Below are 26,249 nucleotides of genomic sequence, written 5' to 3'. Positions count from 1 at the left end.
CAATTTTAGGAAGCACACGAGCGTGGAGAGATTCTGAGCGGGAGAGTAGATAGCACAAGGGTAACTCACTCTCACTCTCTCTCCTGTGAGTGCCGTTCGGGTGTCGTAAGCTTTCGTGTCAACTGCAAGGACACACAGGCTTTCGCTATATTATGAATCCCAAAATCTCAGTTTGTGTTCGTTCGCTGGCGTGTGCAGACAGACAGACCGTTCCGCAGTTCCGGTGCCAGCTGTCGTTACTCCGAATCATCAAGTGCAACTTCTTCAGCTTTTTTTTTGTATGGTGATGGTGAAGCAGAGGTAATGAGGCAACCGGATTCAGTGCACTTCTGGAGTGCTTTTTACGATATACCACACAAATTTGCGTTACAGGGGGGTACGCTGTGTCTCGTCCCGCAGGGACACACAGTTCGCTCCCCTTCCGGTATGCGGTTTCGCGTGGAGTGTCAACGCGTGTGCTCCTTTGTGGGTTACGGGTTGCATCTTTAGTGTGTCAACGCGCGCACGTGTGTGTATGTGTTTATATGTGCAGTGCGTGCTAAAAGTAAGGCAAAAGTGTAGAGTGTACCAGTACCACCGAGTAGAGCAGTAATTTTGCTGCAATTTACTGCAAACCCTTCAGTTTTGCGCTAGCTCACGCTGAGAGAAAGAGAGAGAGAGAGCGAGAAAGAGCGAAATAGTGAGATGGTGAATGGGTTGCCTGTGGCGATTCGTGTGCTTCACTCAATCGCAGCAAGCTGCATGCTGGGCTGCAGAAAAGTGCATGATTTAGTAGCCCTGGGGCCAATTTGTTGGTGCGCCACATGGACGCGAACGACGGCGAGCATGTTTGCATTAGTGTGTTTGCTGTGTCTGAATAAATTATGCGATAAAAGTTTGTAAGCGTAAAAGCAGTGCCTTTGAACAACTTCCGGCTCATTAGATTTACGGGCTGCTGTTAAAACATACCGGGGCGGAAATGTGTGTAACGTGTTCCGCTTTCTTGCTGGACATATTCAACCCTGCTGGCCAGTCCAATCAACCCCTTTAATTTTCCTCACAATTGCTTTTGTTTTTGTTGTTACGTTAATGTTATTTAACTCTCTTAACCCTCGTTTTTGTTGTGCCCTTCTTTACAGTCAGACCCTTGGATCCTTTGCTCTCCAATTGGAGTAAAGTGCCCCGGCAAAGTGCCAAAGGACAATGGTTACTCACAATAATTCGATTACCATGTGAATCGGTCCCATTCCGCCCCGCAAGACAAACAACGCCAACACGAAAAGTAAAGCCAAGTGGAACGCTATTGGATTGTTGCGAACAGGAAGGTGGAATAAGGCAAAGCGTGTAGCCTTTCTACTTCTGCGTGTATTTGTTTGTGCGTACGTGTGTGTGTGTGTGTGTGTGTGTGAGAGAGTGTGGTTCATCCACCGATGAAGTGTAATGCGTGGTGGCAACCTGGCAGGAAGCCGACGCCGCACGAAGCGAGATAAAGGATAAAAGGCAAACCGAGCGCAAAGCGACCCAAAAATGGCCCCAAAGGGATCGAAGCTAATCATGTTTTTATGAGCCCATCGGTGATGCTGGCGTTTGGTTGCTGAGCTTGCGAGGTGAGGTGGAAAATTTGAGGTGTGAAACCACATCCTTCTCCCTCCCTCAAGCGCAAATGAAAACACCGGGCGGCAAGATGCGCATGAAGTACGGGAAGCTGTTCATTTTCTTCATGATCTGCTTCAATCTGATCGTGTTTTACTACTCGTGGAAGTACTTCCTCACCAGTGGCCACTATCTGGCGGAATCGCTCACCGGTGGCGAGGGGGGGCTACGAGGGCCGGCCGCCCTGCCCCGGCGGTTCGGCGTCGTCGCGCCCGACTCCATCCCGCTCGTCAGCTACGAAAGCTCGTACCGGGCGGGTGATCCGGGCGGGGCCACCCTGAACCGGCTGCGGCTAAAGCCGACGCTGACGGAGGACGCCGGCCGGCCGGTGAGTGCCAGGGAGCGGGTGCAGCACACCAACGGCTACCTGCGCAAAAGCATCACGTTCGTGTTCCGTGACTTTTACGACTTCGATAACGATCTGCTGCAGTCGATCGGCAGCGTGACGGCGCTCATACCCGGCGTGAGCGTGTTCGTGATCGCACCGGAGCTGCCGTATCCACCGCTCGACATATTTAACCCGGTGCCGGCAACGGGCGGCGGGGGGAATCAGAGTGGTCGGGCTGCGGCCGGCGGGCCAACGCCGGCCTGGTTTACCGAGGGAAGCAACGTGCGCTTCTTTCACCTGGCGTACGATGTGACGAAAACGCTCAAGGATACGTTCCCGGTGCTGCACGTGAGCACACGCTACGTGCTGTTCATGCCGGACAGTGTGCGGTTGACGGGGCGGGGGTTGCTTTCGCGCATGCTGCGCGAAATCGACACACCGTCCGGGAGTGAGCTGCTGCTGCAGCAGCATCAGCATTTGCTGCTGAAGCAGAACGGGCACGGTGGTATCGGTGGTGGTGGTGGTGGTGGTGCGTCGTTCGATGTGAACCGTAAGCCGGAAAGGCGTATCGTGGCGGTACCGTTCGGGTCGAATGCGAAGGGCGCGGCGAACTGTGTGCAGCTGCAGCTGGATCTGCCGAACTGGACGCTGGAGTATGTGACGGGCAACGAGACGGAACGGTGCGATATGGTAAGTACGGGGTGCAAGTGTGCTTCACAATTCTATTTCATAATATTCATAGTTGAATTTAATATTCAACAACTATTATTAACTAAATAATCTTTGCAATGTTATTTAATATTGTGAAATTCTTAATGAAAGAAGGAAGATGTTCAAATCTTCGTTAGTGTATATTATATGACCTTATAGCCATATCCTCCCTTAAAAACACCATAAATATTACTTAAAAATGGCTTCCAACCCCTGCTGAGAATCCTTTTTGCATGGTAACTTTTCTTTATTGATACAAATGAATTCCATTTCCTTTAAGGCGGCAAATCCTAGTCAATAAACCTCGGTCAATGATTGAACTCATTCTCGGTACTATTGGCATTGTCCTTTTCCGGCGTGGGATTAAATTCTTTCTGTGGCAGTGCTTCTATTTCTTCTAGTGATGGGCAAAATGGTGCCTGCTGCCGGATTTGGATTGATCCGAATCCAGTTGCTTTCCGATTCAGCTCTGATTGTGAAGGAACTATTGTTTAACTTTGTTAAGTTCTTTGGTAAATTTGATCATTCGTAATCAATTATTTATAACAAAAAACTTAAAATTACACTTCCTAATTTACATTCCTTCAGCTGCACTACACAGGGCCACCTTACACGTAGCTCTATATTCATGTAGATATAAGCCATATGTTTCCTGTGATTTTTTTTAATTCTTTCCTAGTTGTTTGTAGGCACGACTCACAATTTATTGTTTGCTTCTAGATTTTTGAAGAAACTATGAAAAACTTATCATACGAATTTTTCTAGCGCATAGACGATCGAATTTTTACCTATATGTGTAGCTATGAAGACAGGAGCTAGGATAGCTTACGAGCTTGCTATCGTGTTAAGCACGATAGTAAAACGGATTCAATAGGATCCAGCTGGATTCAATTGGAGTAATTCGGATTCAATCGGATTCAATTCGATCTATTTTTGCTGCGAACAGCCGGATTCAAAGCTATATTTACTTTGGATTCAGATTCAGATTAAGAATGTCGGAGTCGGAGTGGATTCACGAATCCAATCCCGAGCTCCCATCACCAAGTTTTTCCCGTACCGAACATTTTACCTAAGAAATAGACCCTTGAACGTAGTATGAGGTAATGGAAATATCTGAACACTGAGAAAAGTTGAATATTTTCCCAAATTTTGTATTCGATTTTTATCAATCAATAGCTCTCTGCGGAACAATTCCACATTCATAAAGTATTTTTTCCAACAAATATATTTTAATCAAGAAACATTGTGAGTAATCCCATTCGACTCAAAAATGTGTGACAAAGAGTCAAAAAGCTACAAGAAAGTGTCAAAATACTCACCAAAAGTCTATATTACTAGCAGCATATGGACAAAAATAAGATACATTTAGCTCAGAGCTCCTCGATGGTCTAATTGTTCGATGGTAAGCGATTGACTCCCCCTTGGTATTATAGGATAACAACAACCATAGCTTAAACACTTTGTTTAAAACGGTAGTACTAGAAAAGCTCAGATCTATGAAGATAACTGGACGTCAACTTTTTATGACTTCCTAACCGCTGTCGCTAACGTTCAAAACTAACATTCGCTACCACAAAGCATCTGACTTCCTCTGACTGGCATCACTTTCCACCATATAATCGCTCTATTTGTACGGAACCTTCTAAACGATATTAAATCCGCTTTCTTCTGTTTGGTTCATTCGCCATGCTAGTGATAACTTTCTATTGCCATTAGGATCCCCTATTATCCTTTAGCACTTGAGTGACATTGGGCAACCCCATTTCAAGGTTCACTTAATTTGATTTATAATACACATAGTTATGTGGCCAAATCCAATCATGGGAAACATGTCTGTGTGTCGTTTGATGGTCTATTGAATTGCTACGATTTTTTTAAGCTTTAAAACGTGATGAAATTTCACATTTCTTCAACTGCGCTGATTATTATTGATTTTTATTCCTCAATTATCATTGATGATAAGGTTCCTCGGATTTTATCATTTTAATAGGAGGCAATTAAAATTGTTTGATTCTTTTGAACACTTAATGACGGCTAGAGTGGGTTTATCCATTAGATTTTCTTGTGTGAAAGCCACAATTAGTAGAAATAATATTTTCTTTACGAATTGTAAGCTAATTATCGTTGATCATCGACCAAATACTGGCTAATGATTATGATACTGTACGATTTGGTTTTGAAATGATACGTTTGAACTATAAATAAGACAATTGCTTAATTATTTCTACATTACAATTTAAATTAAGAGGAAATGCTTAAACTAGCAAATCTATTCTTAATTGATAATAATTTGATGATAATAATGTAATATATTTATCATAAAAACTCGCAAAATTATTTTCCCAAATTATAAATCCATTACTCTTTGTCTCTCGCTCTCGTCTCTCTAAGGGCATCTCAATTACAGCGTTAATTTGAGTTGTATTTGCCAGACTGCTTTAAACTGATAATTATGCTCAGCTTTATTCCAACGATCCTCATCGTCATCATCAACCACAACGGACAAAACGGTCGGATCATTATTATTATTCTCTCCGGCTAGAAATTCCCACCAGCAAAATACCAGCACAAACCGCAATTATTCCACTTGCCGGTCCTGAATTTCATTATACGATATATTTATAAGGAAAATGTTGCCCACCACTGTGCCTCGCACGTGCGGACTCGGTCCATTTGGATACAAACCGGTCGACGACCGTTCAAATCATTACCAACAGAGCGCGGTTTTGCATACCAAACAGGCCGTCCCATCGCCCGGCTGCACGCCCATCCTGTATTGCCTGTATAACTTTCTTCTCCACCCCATTTCGTGTGCCTCGTAGCGTTTGAAACCTCGCGATAGCACACTTCAGTACCTCCCTTGCGCCATGTTTGTCACCGAACAATTTTCTACCGGTCGCAATATATTTATTATAGCGTCATAAATTTGGCCCAATATGCGCAGCACCGTTTCACAATGATGTGCGAAATTATGAGCAAAAGGGCAGGTGAGGGCGCAAGAGTGTACCCATTTAAAATATGCCTGCGCTGGGTCTCATTGGTTTAGTTCGATGAAAAGATAAGCCACGCATGATACCACGCGACCCATTGTTACCGTTTTGGTGGTCATGAAAAGTAATGGGATGATGGTAATGTTTCTAAAATTAATTTTCTCCCAACGGAGCGAGCGAGCGCGCTCGTGAGCTTAGCGGTGTAATTTTTTAATTTAATTTCGCTCATACGCACTCATTTCTGGTAGGTGCTTATACGTTTAATTCAGTGCCGTGGTGAGGGATGTGTTTGTGGTGGGGGTAATTTATTCCGTTTTGGAATTAGCAATTTTAGAAGAAAAAAAGTAGTTTCATGATTAAATATAATCGATCTTTCTGTCATATTTTGTCTATTAGAATTTTTTATGTTTATTATTGTATTTCTCTATTCCATTTTTTTTTCAAAATGCCATATTCAAAGTTGTTGTTATTTCTATTAGATCGTTAAAGGAATACAGCCACTTTCCCAAACTAGATCGAAGAGGAAACGATCGAAGCAGTTGTCAAAAATGACGTAAAATGATGGTTTCCTTGGATTTTTTTAGAAAATTTTGCCAAATTGTACGCATTGCTGAGCAAGACGCAATTAGGAAATAAATTAAAGCAACCGTTGCAACTAAGCAACTGCAGCTACCCGTCCTATTCGATCGAGTTTATATTTTTATGACATTTATTGGGTGCATGTTGTTACATTTTCATTATTATTATTGTTTTAAATATTTGTTTAACTACAGATGTTAGACCATTTAGGCTTAACAAATATAAGCATAATAACAAATCTTACACATTAATATGATATTGTGGTAGAATAGTGTAACAAATAAAATTTAATTAAGAATAGTGAATAGTATTAAGTGTTTTCTTTCGTGTGAGTTAAATTAAATGTCACAAATAAAGTTTGTGCAAAAGCTTTAACAACGTAACAGAGAATTTATATTGAAATTCTGTCACGAATATCAATGTTTTAAAAAGCTTTATTTAGTATGAACTTTGTATAAAACACACATTAATAAATTTCGTTCACATGCTGTGCAGTTGTTTTATTTATTTTCAAAAACCTTTTTTAAAACCGAAAGGCATGTATTACACCTTGTTTACGCAAAAAATAATTTAACATTGTAGCATATCGCTCAACGCTGAAATGTTTACTAACAAAACAATTTCATGTATCTAAAACTTGCTCCACCATAGACGAAATGCTTTTGAAACGCTTCATTCACTACCGTTCGGCAACCAAACGCTTCAGCAAAAAAAATAAGGTCAAAAGGCCAACGGCTACCAAGTGGCGATAGTTTTCATTTTCCCCAAACCAATTCTTGCACTGCAATCACCGGGATAGGATGCAGCCAGCATCTCCAGCACCACTGCATTCGTCCGCATCGAACAGCATCGTCCGTTGCCCGGTGTGTGTGTGTGTGTACCGTCAATCCCCTTCAACTGAATATTTTTCGACAAGCGCCGTACCCGGCATGGCTCGCCAGAAATCCCCACGGCACTTCGGTGCGACAAATTGAGGCATACGGTAGAGACTGGTGGCCACTTTTGTTATTTCCAAACGAGAGAAAAACTATTCTTTTTCCAAGAAAAAAAGAGCACCTTTCAAACTCGTGCAAGCAGTGTCCTGCTTCTGGAATGTTTTCGTTATTTTTTCGGGGCTTTTTTATTTGTAGCTAGGTAGCAGCAAAATTTCATCATCACGGAAGTGCAGTGTGGCCGCTGTGGTCGATCCGCTCGCACTCCGCACTCCGCGTTAGTTGATGGCGTAACGACCGTTCCTAATAAAAACGTCTAAAAGATGCCTTTCCGATTGGTATCAGTGAATGGATGGAGCTTTTTCTGCTTCCGTTTCTATGCGATCGTGGACACGTTGTCACGCTGCTCGTTTGAAACATTGCGAGACGCCCGGACGGTTAGCGTGGTACTGGGTTTTGTTGGCCTTTTTTTTGTTTTTTGTTTTTTTTTTTTTTTTTTTTTTGAGCCACATCCTATCACGATGGAAGAGTGGCGTCCGCTGCACTATTGGAACAAAGATGGAAATTGCTGTCGGGAAAAATATTAATCATGTCACTGATTCCACTTGACAGTGGATGGGTATTTGTTGCCATACCGGTGAAAGTGCTTTTGGATGAATGCTATTTTTAAAAAGGCGAAGTTTTGCTGTGAATTTTCGTCGTGGATTCTGGTAAATTGAATACATCGCAAAAACAGTTTCGAGTGGAAATGGAGATTCTGTTCAGTTGGCAGTAAAATTCTTATAATTTATATTTTAGCAAAAATATGTATATACAGTGGAGCACCGTTTATCCGGGTACCTTTTATACGGCTGTCCGTTTATCTGTGCTGTTGAGAAATGACAGTTCAATACCAAGATGAAATTGCGTGCTGAGGAGGATATTAAAAATAACAGTTATCACAGCATTTTGTCAAGCCGGTCTCGTGTTAACCGGCCAGTTGGCTTGCTTGTTTGTTAGGCGGCGCTCTGAGACCAATCGAACGAGACAAACAAACACGACTCTGTTCGCTAGGTGCTCTGTCAGCTGTTCGATGTCTTATAGACCTGCCATGATGCACTGCAATTCGCCTATCTGTTCATCTCGAAAATGAAGCAATTTCATAATTTAAATGAATATCCATCTGCAGGGGGAAGATTCAACAAATAATTTACTAGTTATTCACATCAATAATAACATAAAAAACATTAAAAATTTAATATTGAAAAATGTAAACAAACATTGAAAAATGCCAAAACACACACAGTGCATACATATGCATTATACTTGATTGTGAAGCATTGCAATAATTATTGATAGCTTTTTTAAATATTTTGCTCGCAATTTTAAGAAGAAAAAGAGCCAAACTACGTAAACAAACTGTCCCGAAATGTCCCGAAATGAATTCTATCTACTGTAGCTGTGAAGCGTTTGACAGCCAAGGTTCTCACCGCACAGGTGGGTATAGAACATCACAGACAGAATCAAGAGACATGTTCGACTCGACGGTTGTCTTGTTTGTTTGTTTGTGTCTGACAGTGCACCTCTATATGATTATATGGGTTTGTTCGTGTCGGATGTCGTGTGCGATTAGTGCCAGAGCGCAGCCTTAGTCGTTCGATGTATGTTCGTATGGAATTACAGTGGAGCGCCGTTTATCCGGGTACCTTTTATCCGGGTTTCCGTTTATCCGTGCTGTTGAAAAATGACAGTTCAATACAAAAGTGACATTGCGTTATGAGGAGGATATTTGAAAAAGCGGTTATAAGAGCACATTGTCATAACAAAAACACTATAATGCATGGGAAATTTTAAAAATTCTCTTTTAAAAACATGAAGTTAGTAAAAACTGGGTTATTTTATCAAAAAATAAGAAAATTTCCAAAACATAACCAGGAATTGGTGATAAAATATATCATTTGACTCATTATCCGTGTTATTCGCTTATCCGGGCGAGGTCAAGTCCCGAGAAGCCCGGATAAACAGCGCTCCACTGTATAAGGTTTTGAAAGAATATATGAAAAATCTAGCAAACCTATAAATCAAAAGAATAAATTAGACAATTAACAATCTACTCAAGACCACTTACTATCCTGAGTATTATTATATATGAGTGAAGAATATTTAATTAAACAAAATTCTATACCATGCACAATCTTCCATCTTCGTGACCAATGGCAGAGAAATCTCTGTTTTCAAATAATTGGTAAACAGAAATCAACCATTTAACCTGCTCTTTTAGTGGTCGTAATTATGAATCATCAAGGAATCCATACAGTTGCATTTTAGATGTACATTTTTCACTCCAATGGATAAGATAAGGAAGCTGAATTTGAGTTCATTTGTTTCGTTTTATGGAGTTTGTTGTTTCACATGTGTTCTACAGTATAACATGTACAACCATTACAAAATGATTGAAAATGTATTTTTATTGAGTCGTCTAAATTATTATGAGCACCAGTCCAATCTGAGGAAACCGTTCAAACCTACAGATGTGAGCCCCATCCACTTCCTTCTGAATCTTGAAGTATTTCACGTTGCTGTTCCTTCCCAACATAGCCAGCCCACCACCAGGCGCTGCCATACCAACTTTTGTACACATTTCATATTGATCCAGCATCTTAGCTGCAATATTGACTTTCTCCAACAATAAAACTCCCCGTTCCCGTGCCCATTCGCCGTCAAATTGAGACCTTCGCGGAACCTGCTGCCACTCTGCACAATCGTTTAAACCCTCGCCAACAAAGCCACTGCAATCAGTTGACACAGGCAGACACAGGGACAGGTGTGCGCTCTAAGGCAACACTTCACATCGCATCTCGCATCTGTGTAGTAGAGTCCCCACACCAGTTCCTTGTCTGCGTCACTCATAAACGGCTTCCCTCTTTCAGTTCCTTATGCGTTGTCCCAACTTTTTTCGCTCTATGTGTATGTGTATATATCTATATTGCTCTTCTAAAGAAACAAAACCCAATATCTTCTTCACTAACTGGGTCTTCACTGTTCTCTCTTCCTTTGCCTTTCCAGTTCAAACAGAAGCACGCCATCCTGGTCGAGACGGAGCTGCTGCGCGAGATGCCGGACGCACTGGCGTCCCCCTTCCCGGACGTGTTCTACATACAGGCGAAGCTGGCCGGCGTCAAGGTTCGTTTTCTTTGCACGTGGGAACGGGGCTGTTTCGAAACAAAAACAGAGCAAGAAATTCCATTTCATAAAAAAAGAAGGAAAGAAACAGGGAAAGAACGATTTGCTTGCCCACTTTCTTTCACGCGAGCAAAAACGGGGAAAAACAGGGCGCCAAAATTGGTCCGTAGTGATTGTTTCACCCGTCACCCGTGGGTTGGGTTCACCCGGAAGGACGGAAAACACCGACGGAACGATTGTTTCCGGAAGTGCAATTCCGGGATACGGTTACGATGAGGCAGCGTGAGATGAAGGTGAAGGTTCCTTCCTTCGTTCGGCGGTGTGTATTGCTGACCGTACATCATACTTTCCGTTCGACACTTGTTCCATTTTCTGGGCTAAGCTGAGAAGGTTTAAGAATTCCTCTGTGTGTGTGTGTGTGTGTGTGTGTGTGTGTATGTGTATGCGTACGTGTAGATGTAAACTACCCATCTTCCGATTTCAATTTCCCAAGGTCTTTTTTCCCACAAGCGCCACGATGCTGCTTGCAGGAGAAGCAAGTGAAGCAATGAAACAGAGGGCTCCGATCTGAGTCGGGTTTGGAAAGAACACGAAGCAACACCATCTCGCATCACATTAGGCATCGGAGCGTAAAATCATTAAACGTTACGAGCTTTCCCCTTCGCCGTAGTCCCACCACACAAAACCACCTTCAACTCCCAGCTGCTGCTCGAAACCGATTAACCGACGCACTACGGTAACGGAGCGGCCCTTCAGTGTAGATTTAATGCCCATTTTGCCGTACCGTTCCGTTCCGTTTGCCCTGCTGCAAAACGGAAGGGGGAGGGGGTGCGGGGAGGGGAGGTGCGGGACAAGTGAAGTGTTTCTTTGGCCGGTTCTCTAAGCGATTTAGATTCGTCCTGTGTGCGGCTGCTGCCATTCATTCCTGGGTTCAGTATGCTTCAATCGTTTGAATGTTTGGTCTGTTTTGGTCCTGTCGGCATAGTGGGAATGTAAGGGGACATACTTGCAGTGGTTCTACATTTGGTTTTATTGTTTCTTGTGTTGCCAATTTTGTCATAAAACCTACCTATCACATATAATGTACGGCATACTTATTCAATGTCTTCAAATGACTGCCCAGTGTTGCATAATTAGTGAAAGACCGTCACCATGTCAGCAGATGTGAAACATAGATTAGCATCTGGAGGGACAATTTAAACAGAACGTACAGAGAGATATGTTCTACAATCTAAAAAGAGAGTAGGAAGTGTACTTGATAGTAAATGTGTTAAATAAAACAATGCACTCTTACATTTTTTATACTAATATTCTCTGACATTAGAGCACAACGCGTTGCACAGTTCTGTCACCGAGCCATATGAACAAGAATTAGGAATAAACCAGAGTGTAACTAGAACTGCAAAGGACTGCAGAGAACAAATGAACAGAATAGGGAAATAAGGAAGAATATAATACTGAGTTCAGGATAACAGCTTGTCTCATAAAGTGAATTAGAACTATAACTATAAAAATTGATTCCGTAATACTAAATAGATGCATAACTGGGTCTGGGACTCTGTGTCCTATTGTTGAAAACTAATGGGCTAATTCTTTAGCAGGAAATTAGATTTAATAAATCACCTAGTAATAGGAAGGAGGAACAGGAACTTGTTTTCCAAAAACTCATAATTATGTCATAACGCCTAACCTTCCCAACAGAATGGAAAACAGCCTAGATAAAAAGTAATACAAGGTACAATGATAAACAGCTTTCCACTGTACCTTTTATCTAGCCCTTGGCCTCTATCTAGCGCTTGGATGGACAGTACGTTACGGACAGAACGTCCTACGCAGACATGCCGACTAGTGATGGGATTGTCAAAAAACGGGGATTGGAAGTCGAAGTCGTCTGGAGTCGTTGGTAGTCGGAGTCATCCGGAGTCGTCCGAAGTCGTTCGGAATCGTTTGCAGTCGTCAGAGTCGTTCGGAGTCGTCCGAAATCGATTGAAGTCGGAGTCATTCTGTGCACGCGCAAAATGAAAGAAAAAAAAAACACAACGAAATGAAATGCCTGATCACAAGCAAATGTCACCGGACGGCTCCTGTTGACTCCGACCAACTCCGTGTTCGATTGGCTCCGATTGACATTAGCCGACTCCGAATGACTCCGACTCCAAACAACTCCGGGCGACTCCGGACGACTCCGAACGACTCAGGATGATTCCGAACGACTCCGACATCGAACGACTCCGGACGACTCTGGACGAACCTGGGCAACTCCAAACGACTCCGAACGACTCGGAACGACTCTGGACAACTCCGAACGTCTCCGGACTACTCTGAACTAACAATAGCCAATCGGACTAACAATAGCTGGTGTTGGATCGGAGTCGTGGTCTATATAGGCTTTCGACTCAGTCCTTGCTACGGGAAGGACTTACTCATATGGAAGAAGTCCATAGAAGGGTTGAACCCATGACGGGCATGTTGTTCGAATTGACGACTGTACCACGGGACTGATCCGATTGAGTATATCATAATAATTGACCTCTTTTGTTGCGCAAAATAGATAGTACAAAAGACTTTTGTATTTAGTACAATATATCCCATGAAGACTGCCATTCCAGGGACTCAAGTAAAGTGTTTCCTTCTAGGAAGATGTTTTCAATTATTAAATGTATGCCTGGATGAATGCTGTATGTGTGCATGGATGTTTAACTAGGGTTCAAACTGTTGGTTTGTGCTACTCTTGGAGGCTGTACAGAACATTTTGCAGATGTTTTAAAAAGGGTAAAACAAATATTTCCACAGAGATTTTCAACGATTGATCAAAAAATCTAACAAGTTACTATAGTTTGTCCCTCCGCCTCGTTCCACACATCCCATAGTGATTAGCGCTCCCATTGTGTACCACGGCCACACACATTTATCACAATCTGCCCTTTTCTCTGGCATAAAAGTACCACCGACAAGCACCGAAAACCCGGGAAGGGGAACCCAAATTCTGCCAACCAAACAAATAAAAAGCTTACCGACCTTCCCCTCCCGAACCCGCTCCTCCTTTCCAACCGTTCCAATTCCAGTGCACGAAAAACTGAAAAGAGCGCGCCCAGCTCGACGCCAGCTTCCGCACGGTACACCAGAGACCAAAATGTCGACCCACGGTGGCAAATGGATATATGAACACTTCATCTTTCTGTCCACTCGTCCCCACACAGACACCCCCATCCGTGCGTTCCATTTGCTTCGCTTCATTGTTCAGGTTTCCTACTACAAAAAAATTAGCCTCTCTCTCACACACACGCTGTCTGTCTGTTTCATCTGCCACGTGGGAGCTGCCTGTTGGAAGTTCCACCATTTCCTACGCACCATGTCCCGGGAATGTCCTTTGCAAATGTTTCTCGCATGTGAAGAATTTCGAGCATTTGCGTGCGTGTTTTTTTCTCTCTCTCTCTCTCTCTCTCTCTCTCTCTCTCTCTCTCTCTCTCTCTCTCTTTGTTTGCCGGTCCTTCGCCTTACCCCGTAAAGCTAGCCCGGGCAAAAGGGATGATGAATTTAAAAGTGGCAACCACGCGCCGTTCAGGTGAATTCCCTCTTCGCTGACGATCGTTTAAGGCCGATGGAACGCGAAGGGAAGAGCTTCTTTTTTTGTGGGCAAATGAAACGAGCTAAGCTCAAAGTGCTTTGAAATCGTGCTCGAAATTAAACCAATGTGTCACTGAATGTGTCGGAAACCATGCGTTCCGTTATGATTGTCGAGCTTTTGTTCGGGCTTTCCTGGGTTTGAATCCTTTGGAAGGCTTAGCCTTTCTGCTGTGCGTTGAAAAGTGTTGATGCCACATAAAATATGCTGCTTTGAGCTGGTTTTTTTTTCTTCTTAAGATACGTTCCTTTCCCTTCCTATTCCATCCCGATTATGCCACCACCGTACCTGTTCTACCTTTTTGGTATTTCATCGAAAAGTTAGCCTTCCCGATGAAAGGCTTTTGGCAAAAGGTTTCCCACCGCTTAGAATGGCTATTCAATGGGATCGCTTTCTTTTCCGGTTCCGGCGGTGGACGCATTCGATGGGCTATTTTTGCTTAATATTATTCCATTCATCGCATGGCTTTGCTACCACTACCAGCCTAAATACTGGGCAGCACGACCACACACAAAATCTTGCCATTCAAGGCGACCCTTCGAAACGGCACTCTGTTAAAGATGAAAATTCAACTCCTGCCCCAATACCCTCATCTGTTGTGGAATTTTATGTGCCAGCATATTTCGGTGAATTTTTTAAAAAAGGGCTTTTCAATGGAAACCAAAAGATTGCGTTAAATTGGGGACAGAAAGACTTTTGAATTCTATGACACAACAAAAAACTGCCATACTAAATGGCTACAAGTGTATTAGACATAGAAACGATTAGAATGACTGTCAAAAGTTTAAGGAATATAGATTGTACATACAATCAACTGTACTTTTAAAGGGTTTTTAGGGGTTCTCAAGGATTTGGGGCACTTCCTTGTCTCTTTTTTTAGTGGAAGTTAACTTTATATGTGGGAAATGGGATTCTATGGCACCCGTTTTGAGTAGGTTGACAGCAAATTCCTATTCTTATTGGAAACTCGCAGCGGTACGGTGGTCAAAAAGAAAGATCACAAATAGTTCCTGATCCAAATCATCTTACAGTAGCAAAGATACACTATCGGATTGCGAAAGTCTGGCGAAATTGCTGCTGACATGACGTGCAATTGTTTGAGTCAAACTCGATACTCTGACTGACAGGCTGAGCTTAATACCTTCGCATGCATAATCATGAACTTTTTCTATGATATATGAAAAGGTTATATTCTATTCTATGATATATGAAAAGTATTTTATATGTGATATATGATATATGGATATGAAGAGTGATGCCAAATGCCACTGTTAAGATCACTAACACTCATGAGTCATGAATGAAACGAAGCACAAGTCAGCCCACGCACACAACTGGGATGATCGGGCTGAGACTCAAGCAGTTGGTGGACCAATCACATGCTTGGTTGCCCAACACTTGGTCACTCACTTGGTCATGACATTTTCTCCCTATGATAATCTCGACGTGCTTGGAATATACTTGGTGAGTGGTTCCAAATAACACAATGAGCATGCTTTCCGGTCGTTCTGTCCTCTTTGATGGTCTGTTGGGTAACATGATAAAGCATTTGAGCAATAAAACATTTTCATTTTGTTGCTTGGACTCCCACGCACCGCGTATCTCACATGGCTATCTGGATGATCACTGACAGAAAATGTCGCGACCAAGTGACTTCCTAAGAGCTGGTTACACAAAATGTCATAAAGCATGTGATGGTCGCACCAACTGTTTGAGTCTCACCTCTGATCATCACACTAGAGCTCGTGACGCTAACATGATGTGGTTTCTGCCGGAACTTGACATTTTGCGGAACTGATCACAGTAAAAAATAACCATGACAAAGTGACTGACCAAACATTGGTTTTAGCATTACCTCTGATTATCACAATTACGAGTTCCTGACGCTGACATGGATTTTGTTTCAGTCAGAATTTTTTATGACATTGACGTTGACATTTTGCTGCACTGTCAATCAGTCACTGACAGCCTAATGAGTGGCATAGGTGGAACTAAGCCAACCACAGTTGCCAACCTAAGCCAACCACAACAAAGCCAAATAAAAGGGAATATGATTACAAATACAGTACTTGTTAGTGTGTGACTGTTTAGACCAGGGGTCTCTAAACTTTTCAGTTCGCGGGCCGAATTGCTTCACTTTGGTGTTGAGGGTCATTTTTCCTTTGGCTGTAGCTAATGCAAACGTTCAAATTTCGTATTTATTGGAAAATACTAACATAATATAAAAAAAAAACTTCTATAGCTTTTTATTATGTATGCTTGGTTTGCGTCTCTGAACAGCAACAATTACATTTTATTTAAAAATACTCACAATAATTAACTATATTTTTTAACCTTTACAAAGTCGCCAAGGGCCGCATGCCGCAACCCCTGGTTTAGACAATAACATATTTAAACTATATGTGTGGCGAATATGCCAGGACCGAGTCAGACCATTCTCCGATCAAAATATATAGTTCTACCACGATACTTGCATCAAATAGATATCCCTAAAGATTATCATACTAATAAAATATCGACTTTCTAATTTCAAGCTCGAGTAGCGCATATCAAACCCTTGATATATGAATATTTATTAATATGCAGTGGTAGACATCTGTCTACATAATATCCGTAAGTTGTGATTTTAATATATATGGAACCAGTGAGTGCTTCCCTCCCCCGTCATCTCTATATTCTTCACCTTTTTATCATGTTAACTTTCCCCGTAAGCTATCACTTCCAGGAAGTGTGCTCACATGTCTCCCCCAGCAAAAAAAAGAAGAAAACATTCCTCAAGCCAATTTAAACGCAAAATTAGCCCCAAGTAAGTGGATTTAAGCGTACGCAGCAGCTTCTCTATCGTGGGGAGGGAACAGCATCTTCACCGGCACGAGTACGAGTGTTCCTGTATAACGTCATCTCCACACGCCACAGTCTGACTGTGGCTGACGGCATTGTGTCAGGGCGGATACGCGTCATCTTCCGACATACCGTACCACCACCACCACCACCACCATTACCACCACTACTCACTGAGCTAATTTTAAAAGGCTTCAGGTGAAACTGCCATCATCATCACTAGCACGTATGCTCGCACGGGGGAATACTTGTGCGGCGTACGGAGTTTGGGACCGCGGTACCTAACGAGGGCTAAATCGGATAACTTGTTACCTTCCCTGTCCTCTCTACGGTGGTGATGATGAACATCATGAGTATCCTGCAAGAGGCCGATGGAGGCGGATGTTGTGAGCTAATGGTGACGATGGTGGAGTCAAGTGGCACCAATTCTGCTCCACCACGTAGTCACGCATCCATCCATCTTTCAACAACAACAACAACAGGCCGCGTACAGTCCCAAACTTTATCGCTCGAAGACCAACAACTTTACGTTAACTTTAAGAAACAGCACTCGCAGAGCGGAGGCGGACAAATCCTTTCCCTGTGCGTATCATCCCGCCCGGCAGGAAGGAGGATAAACACACCGTGTCGCCCTGGCGGGCTGGTGTTGGGTAGTAACTTCCACGAAAACGTCTTCCTTGTGGACTTGCACACAAATAGAAGAGGGCGAGAGAGAGTGAAAAACAGAAAAAAGAAAGCAAAAAAAGTGCCAGCACCAGCAGAGAAAACTGGTATTATGAAGATAAATATTTGAGTTTTACGATGTCAGCCGATGGTACGGACTCCGCGCACCAGCGGCTGGCAGTATGACCTTGCGCACGGTTTTACGTATATCAAGCCAAACCATTCGTAGCTTTTGGTTCTGTGCTTTCCCCGTATTTCCTGCCCTGTCACTGCGCCGCTCTTCGATTCCGTGAAAAGTGGAAAAGTTGAATAACAAAGAAAAGGCAAAAGCATCAACAAGCCGCCGCCAGTCGCTTTCCTGTGCTTGATTTTTCCTAAACCTTAATGGCAGGAAAAACACTCGTAGACGAGATAGAGAGAGAAAAGGTAAGAGAGAGAGAAGAAGAAGAGGAATTTTCTGACTTTAATTTTTTGCACCTTCCCCCTCCCTCCTTATCTACCCCCAAATAGCTTAGACACATCGTGAAATGAAAAACCTTCAGTTCGAAATGAACTGTGTCCCGACAGATAAACTAAAGATAATGGGAAATCGGTTCGGCGATGGACTCGACATGACTAAAAAACAAAAACGGAAGCAAACCAACAAGAAGCAAAAACAAAAAACAACTCTAAAAGCAAACAGTTTTCATCCCAAAACAATGGCTAATGAAAATTTACCCCTCCTTCCTGAGCTGAGGCGACGTGGTCCACTGTCCACGTCATCAGGCCTGCCATCATCGGGAGGTTGGTAACATTTCACATGTTTTCTAATCTGGCCGGGCTTTTTTTCTCTCTCTCTCTCTCTCTCTCTCGCTCTGTCCCGACATTTATTCGTTTGTTAATTTCCTTTCCCACTGGTTTCTGGGTCAAACGAAGGGGGAGGAGGGGGGATTTTAAAACTCTCCCCTCGCGCTCTTGGCTGAGTCTCTAGAGCGCACTGGATTTTTTCCCAACGTCATGGCCTGCTGCTGTTGTGGTGATGCGAGGTAGGTTGTTATGAGCAATCAAAAGTAAAATCAATCTACAGTGGGTAACACAAAAAAAACACTCCTAAGGTCTGTGGATGTGAACAGTTTGACAAATCCTTGGGGCAAAGAACACTCTGGATTATTGTACAGTGAGATCTCAATATTTGAGTTTTTTGTAGCTGCTGTGTAGAACCAACATAGAAAAGGTTTTGTTTTCTATTTTTATTAAATATTTTTTGCGTTTTGGAAGAAAAGAATATAAGAAAAAGAAATAGAACTAGAGCTATCGAAATAGCTGCCAATACAGAAAACGAACGACAAGGCTTCAGAGGTTTTATCAGACAAAAAACAACAAAAATGTGTTTAATATACTGTATGTACAGAAATTACAGTATTCCCATGGTTGTCTGGTTATTTGTTACAAATTTTTGGTTGTTTTGTGATAATTATCGAGCTCATCCTATTTAATTAGTTTCTTGTTAATAGACCCTTGTTAATAGTTTCTTGTGAATAGACCCAATAATTTATAGACTTTTCTCCGATTTTTCTATGTCAATTTCAATTTTTTTACGACATTTTTGTGATGAATGATTCTAAGATTTTGATAAATGGTTGGATCATTTTAAACATATTTGAACAGATTTAATTCAATCAGATATCTGAAATTTTATCCATTGCCAAATGCAATAAATACCAAAAACTTTAATAATTAATTAATTAATTAACTTTAAATTAAAGCAATAACTCGTATCAAGCCAAACCAAGCGATTCAAACCAATGAAGTAATTGAAATGAATAGGGAAATTAAAATCCCAATATCAATGATTAAATTTAGCGAGTTGGAAAAATCAAACATCAATGCGCAATTAAAAGCTTTATCGTGCCCCAAAAACCGTTGACTCATCATTTTTATCCTTCCAGAAATCTTCCCCACCAATAACTCCAACTGTGTAACGTTCTGTACATTCTCAATCCGAGGAAAAGTGAAGAAAACGCTCTCATTCCGTCTGGCGTTTCATTTCCATTTCCTTTCGGACAAATCCATATCTCATTCCCATTTAAGCCGGCAACAACGGCTCAGGACTCAAGAATCTCTTCCCACCTACCACCCAAACACTCACCAACCGGCTAGAATACAATTAACACAGTTCCATGTTCCTTTCTTTCCCTTTCTTTTATCCAGCCTACTACTCACCCACGAACCAAAATGCGCGGCCAAACTGGTGCGCGATCATTATGCTGCTGCGCTTACTCCTTCTACTTCCTGTATTCCGTTCTCTCCCACCCGTGAGCTCGAAATGCTTGAAAGCGATGAAAAGGCATTGTTGGAATGAATTTAATTTTCGCCTAACGATTTTGCTTTGTGAGCGTACTTTCCTTACCGTTTCCGAAGCATAACGCCCGTAACGTTGAATGAGGTTTGGCGCTTATTTACGCGTGGGAGGGAGGGAGGGAGGGATGGGGGAGATGTTCTGCACGCCCGTTTCCGATGTGCACGGTTTGGGCGAACGTCAAGGACAAGACTGATGATGACGATGGTGCATATGTGTATGTGTTGAGAGTGTGATGTGTTTGTATATTTGCAATTCAATTTGGGGAGCGCTGCCGCGTGTGTACGAACGTGGCGCAACTCGGCGTTCGGCTGGGCATAAAGAAATCGCCCAGAATGCTTATCATATTCATGCAAATTTGGGAAGCAATTTCGCTGGCGTGCTCATTTGCCGCATGCCATAATGAGGCAGAAGCGCCAGACAGGCTTATGATTGATTGGGCGAAGCTTCGCCTTGATTGCAGTCTGGCGAAGGGTATGTCGTGCATATGGTATAGGTAAAGGTAAGAGTCCTTTTCCTATAATGATGTATTTTTTTTTCGAAGTATCATTTTGTTTTTCCAATCTTTTATTTTTCTAATGATGTTAGTGACTTATTTTTGCTGCTAAATATATTTTATAATAGTATTTTACCAACAATAACTATTTTATTTACTTGTTTTTGTACCAAATAACCAGTAATCTTCAAAAATAGGATGATCATCTTCAATTGTTTTCGTCTACTTATGAACGATGACATGCAATATATTTAACCACCTTCCTTGGCCCTACGTCATCCATACCATGTTAGAGTTACTGATAATTCGGTAATTTTAATTTTAATATATTAATCAGCTCTTAGTAGTGAATCTATATATATATATATATATATATATATATATATATATATATATATATATATATATATATATATATATATATATATATATATATATATATATATAAATCTCTTGTCACGGTGTTTGTTGCGAGCAACCTCCGAAACGGCTTGATCAGTTTCAACGAAACTTTGCACACACCTTATGGTGGTATGAGAGTAGGTTTTAAAATTTAAACATCGTTCAAATATTACACTAAAATTAATTTATTAATGATTTTCTAACTCCCATACAAAGAGCAGGATTGTTGTTGTGTTGTATACAGCACTTTGACACTTGGTGTAAGGTGCCTGACGGTTTACACTCGATGATCGGATCCTGAGGGGATACGGGCACGATACAAATATCCTAAGTAAAAAGCAATAATGGAATATTTTAGGTTTTTTGGAATAACTCATTTTGCCGGGCCAGCTAGTTTAGATATAATTATTTACTCTTTGTTTCATTGTGATATTTTGATGTTGAGGCTAACTTTGCCTTCATTATTTCAATAATTATTTTCTTCTAATCTTTTTCTTTCTCAATTGGTACCAGCCACTTTCCGAAACTCGATCGAATTTGGGAACGATCGAAGCGATTGTCAAAATGGCATATAATGGCGTTTGTTTCCTGGGATGTTCTTTTGAACATTTTGCCATATTTTTCGCACAACTGAGCAGGATACTTGTGAAATACATTAAAGCAACCGTTGTATCTAGGCAACTGCAACTATCGTTCCTCTTCGAGATCGAGCTTGGGATCGAGTGGCTGTACATCTTCTACGTTAGAACGTTATGCGTTATGTCACGCGTTATGTTATGCCTGCTAAGTTACAGCGCACCTAGCGGTAAATGTTTGAACTATGTATGAACCCGTACTATCATTACTATGTGTTGTTTCAAAAAGAAGGCATTTTGGCAAAACCAAACCGGGCAGGAAATGTTATTCAATTTCTATCTTTTTTCTGAAAACAAAATAATAAAATTACTTCACGCTTTAATGGGCTTCCATCAGCCTTCGTGAGATGTACTAGTGTAGTACTAAGATTACACGATCAAACACGCTCTTAATTTATATGCGCTTATTCATTATTTAATGAGATTGAGAAGATTAAAACCAGTTACACTGTAATAAATATATTTAAAAAAAGTCAAGAAATTCCATCAGTTTATTTATTTGAAAATACTCACCATTATTAAATACCAGCTCACTACACTTTTAATTAATCTTAACACAAGAGAAAACAAAATAAAAGCTAGAAAGTACTCATATATAAAATCTTGATGAGGGAGGAAGCATGAACAGTCAAATCTTATACAAACTACCAAAAAAGCTTCCAAGAAGGAAGCCGTTGAAACAATGATAAAGCATTGAAGCCAAGCTTATGAATCATTTATAGAGCATGGGAAAAGAAACTTCAAATCTCCTCCGAATACAACAGTAACATGTAAACTTTGCTCAATCTTGAAAGGAGAAGTAATTGGCAACACTGAAGTATCTTCGTTAATAAAGCAATTTATAATACCGAGCGCCAGTGCCATTTTCCGGTCTGAAGACTTTGCCATTTGTATTTCTCTTTTACTTTGCTATGTACCGTAGGTGACCGGTATCGGACTTCTGACTTCTGATGAATGATTGCAAGCTACTTCCGAAGTTTTTTGGACCCAGTTGAGCTTTATGCTTTTTCCTAACTAGTTATGCTGGTATTCGGTGTAGGAGTGGTACCACCAAAGAAAGGCACAATTAATTCCGATTGAGTTATTAAATGCTTATTTTCCCGAAAATATATGTTTGAGGATTTATATTATTTTCCCGTATTCTTGAATGCAAATCCATTTAGCTGGATACAGGATACACAATATTCAACACATCCAAGCTGTAACGGATTAAAGAAGCTTTAAACATTTACTACATTCGTATGAAGATAAAGCGCGCAATAGAAGAATGTCAAAACAAACAGTTTCTGGCTGCTTTACCCTGTTACCGAGAGCGGTTAATTCAATTTAAATCATCTTTCCACGAACAACAACATCCCACACGCACACAGGAAACACACTTCCCAAAGAGAGCGAAAGAGAGAGATAGATAGATAGAGAGAGCAAACATAAAGCACCCGATAAGCACCTTCCATTATCTAGATTATAGGGCGAGCGAAACGCAACCCTCCCCCCCCCCACTCCTCCCCTCCTGCATGCAAACCTCATCCACCGCCACCGTTCTGTTGGCTTACTATCTTCCAAGGAAATCGCAAATTCGCATCCGTTTGCATAGGAAAATGAAATTTGCATTCTTTCTAGGAAAGTTCTAGACAAGAAAGCAAAAAGCGACCCATTCGCTCGCGGAAGCCGTTTCAGTTTCAGTTTTCTTTCTTTTTTTTACCAATTTGTGCTTCCACTCATTCTCCCGTAGCAAGCAAGGCTTCCTGCCCAACAGACAAGATTCTACTCCATGCAGGATGCGCAGGCAAAATTGCAACACAAATCGATTTCCAAAAAATCCACCTTTTGTGAAGCCACCGCCTACTGGGTTGCGTACACGTTCGTTGGCAACGAACGCCACGTGGCTAGAAGAAAACATATCGGTCCGCACAGCAAGACGACGCCAAGAATGAGCGGCAATCGATTGATCCACTTCGTACAATTTGGGGGAAAACCACACAAATCCATTCCCCGCAACATTCTGCTCCTTCCGGATCCGGATGGAAATGGAAATGAGTTTCTCCGCTTGGTGGGAAGCTCTTTTTCCCCTCTCCTCTTCTTTTCGGGCCAGACCACCCATAATACAGCCACCAAAAATCCGATCTAATCTTTTACTCGTTTTTCTTTCCTCCTTCTCCTCCTCTCCAACACAGAAAGTGCTGCTCAATGGTGCATTCCAGGATGGACGTAAGCTGTTCACCTCGTACCACACGAAAACGAAGCGCCGCAACCAGCGCAAGGAACAGTTCAAAGCGCTCTACCGTCGGCTACAGGTGAAGAAAGTCATACGCAAAAACTATCTGTACGATAAGGCCTCGAGCCGTGGTGGTCCTGTCCCGTTCGGCTCGGCAGCTGGCAGCTCTGCCGGCGCCGGCTCCGCTGCTGCCAACGCGCGCCGCAAGTACGTGAAAAGCTACGAGCACAACAATCAAACCATCTCGCTGCTCACTGAGATCACGTTCTACGGGTGCGAGAAGCAAACGCGCAGCTGCATCGGACAGGTGCACAATGGGCGCCCGTTCTATCGCTACCTCGGGCGCAACACGCCGCCCTGCTGCCTGGAAAAGCTGAAAGCCGTCTTCCGCCACGTGGTGGACGAGTTCGAGAACGTGGGCATACGGTACTGGCTGGACAATCGGGCCCTGCGCGATGCGATCGAGCTGAAGGGGCTGGCACCGGACGCGTACGAGATCGATCTCAGCTTCAACGGGGACGACGTGCAGCGGTCGGTCGCGCTGCGCAAAGCGCAGACCCGCCCGCACACGGACGAGGCCGGCTTCCACTGGCTGAAGGCGACGGACGGGCACTACTTCCGGGTGCAGTACTCGAAGCAGAACACGATCGCCGTCAATCTGCTGCCGTTCGATCTGTCCAGCGGGGAGCTGGTGCGGCCGAGCGGGTTCTACGGCTGGAAAGCGCGCAAGTTTTCGGTCGAATTTCTGCACCCCATGTCGACGGTGCTGTTCCTCGGCAAGCCCATCATGTGCCCGAACAATGTGATAGAGTATCTGGAGGTGAAGAAGGTGAAGTAGGAGGGAATGCAGGGAAGGATGTGGAAACAATGTAGGTAGCGCTAGGGGAGGGGAAACAAAGAATCGTGCATCATGTACATACAACAAACAAAAACTGGCATTTAAAAAATGGAAAGATGGACAACACCAAACGGAAAGCAAATGGGTAGCCAGAAGTGTTGAATCATTTTAAAATTAAGCTTGCCTGGCCTTTTCTTTCTCCATTTTTTCAAACTGCTTACGCTTATCATCAAGCAATAAATGAATTGGTTTTAGCAAGCTGACAAAATTTGGATGCCATTTTTCCCTGTATGCAAGCGCTTTTCGCAACGATCTGTGTGTGGTGTAAAAAAATTGGGGGGAAACAAGTAATTAAAACCTTTCAACCAATTGTAGCAGCAAATGTGATAACGTAAATGTAGGACACTTCAAACCAAAACCCAAAACCAACCCAAACAAACAAACAAACAAAGGCAAAATCTAAAAAAACAAGCTCAATAATCCACACTTTAATGATCAGTAAATGTGAACTTAAAGATTATAATAAAACTACAATAAAATAGCTACAAAATCCATGTGCAAAATAGAACACTTCTCAAGAGTTTAAACATTTAAATAGACAACAAAAACACACAAAAAAAGGAAAAAGTAAATTAATAGCAACCATTTGTCAATTAGTGTAATAGATTGTCTGATTGAAAGAAAATACATTGAAAAAGGAAACAGTCTTTAGCTAAAATAAAAAAGAAAAAACCAAATAGAAAAATTGTTTTAAGAGAATGAAAATCGTTTAAAGAAAATAATAATTTAATGTGAAAAACTAAACCAAATCTATTCAGTGCAGAAATCGAAACAATATAGCAAAAGAGAACAAATAGTTGATGTTAGTAAGAGAATGGATGTTTTCGCCTGTTTTCCACTTTAACTCAATGCAGTTAAATACAAGTACTTAAAGATTTAATTGAAACATATTGGTGCTACTGTGCGATTTCTGTTTTATTACACCAATAACACTTATTTGCCATTAAAAATAAAAACTCCGTTCATTCGATGTACTGTACCAATGAACTCTACTACTTGCAGATAAGAAGAAAATAGACATAAACAAGAAACAAACAATATAAACATTCAAACATTCCCTTCCAGTCTTGCAAAACATCCTCTTGCGAACGAACATTCGTTAAACTTGTTAACAGACAAATAAAACTATCTTTTCTATCACACACACACACACACACACACACACACACACACACACACACACACACACACACACACACACACACACACACACACACACACACACACACACACACACACACACACACACACACACACATACACACATACACACACACATACACACATACACACACACACACACACACACACACACACACACACACACACACACACACACACACACACACACACACACACACACACACACACACACACACACACACACACACACACACACACACACACACACACACACACACACACACACACACACACACAAACACACACACACACACACACACACACACACACACACACACACACACACACACACACACACACACACACACACACACACACACACACACACACACACACACACACATACATACAAACACACACACACACACACACACACACACACACACACACACACACACACACACACACACACACACAAACACACACACACACACACACACACACACACACACACACACACACACACACACACACACACACACACACACACACACACACACACACACACACACACACACAAACACACACACACACACACACACACACACACACACACACACACACACACACACACACACACACACACACACACACACACA

At 42.1% G+C, this 26,249-nt stretch overlaps 1 protein-coding gene across 1 annotated transcript; it reads left to right on the top strand.

Moving 5' to 3' along the window:
• The first annotated feature begins 158 nt into the window (after nt 1-158).
• Nucleotides 159-25,637, top strand: LOC1275534 (ribitol 5-phosphate transferase FKRP). Its single transcript, XM_061658461.1, has 4 exons — nt 159-300; nt 1,119-2,650; nt 10,218-10,334; nt 23,509-25,637. The coding sequence occupies exons 2-4, from the start codon at nt 1,643-1,645 to the stop codon at nt 24,385-24,387; spliced, it is 2,004 nt and encodes a 667-aa protein (XP_061514445.1). The 5' UTR covers nt 159-300; nt 1,119-1,642; the 3' UTR covers nt 24,388-25,637.
• The last annotated feature ends 612 nt before the right edge of the window (nt 25,638-26,249 follow it).

Source organism: Anopheles gambiae, chromosome 3, assembly GCF_943734735.2.
Source record: "Anopheles gambiae chromosome 3, idAnoGambNW_F1_1, whole genome shotgun sequence".
NCBI classification, from domain to species: Eukaryota; Metazoa; Arthropoda; class Insecta; order Diptera; family Culicidae; genus Anopheles; species Anopheles gambiae.
Note: the sequence above shows the minus strand (reverse complement) of the source record. Positions and strands in the feature narration are given on the sequence as shown.

Coding starts and splice junctions, on each gene's coding strand:
- LOC1275534 (XM_061658461.1), top strand. CDS start 1,643: ATGAAAACACCGGGCGGCAAGATGCGCATGAAGTACGGGAAGCTGTTC. Junction 2,651..10,217: donor AGACGGAACGGTGCGATATG/GTAAGTACGGGG, acceptor TTGCCTTTCCAG/TTCAAACAGAAGCACGCCAT. Junction 10,335..23,508: donor CGAAGCTGGCCGGCGTCAAG/GTTCGTTTTCTT, acceptor TCTCCAACACAG/AAAGTGCTGCTCAATGGTGC.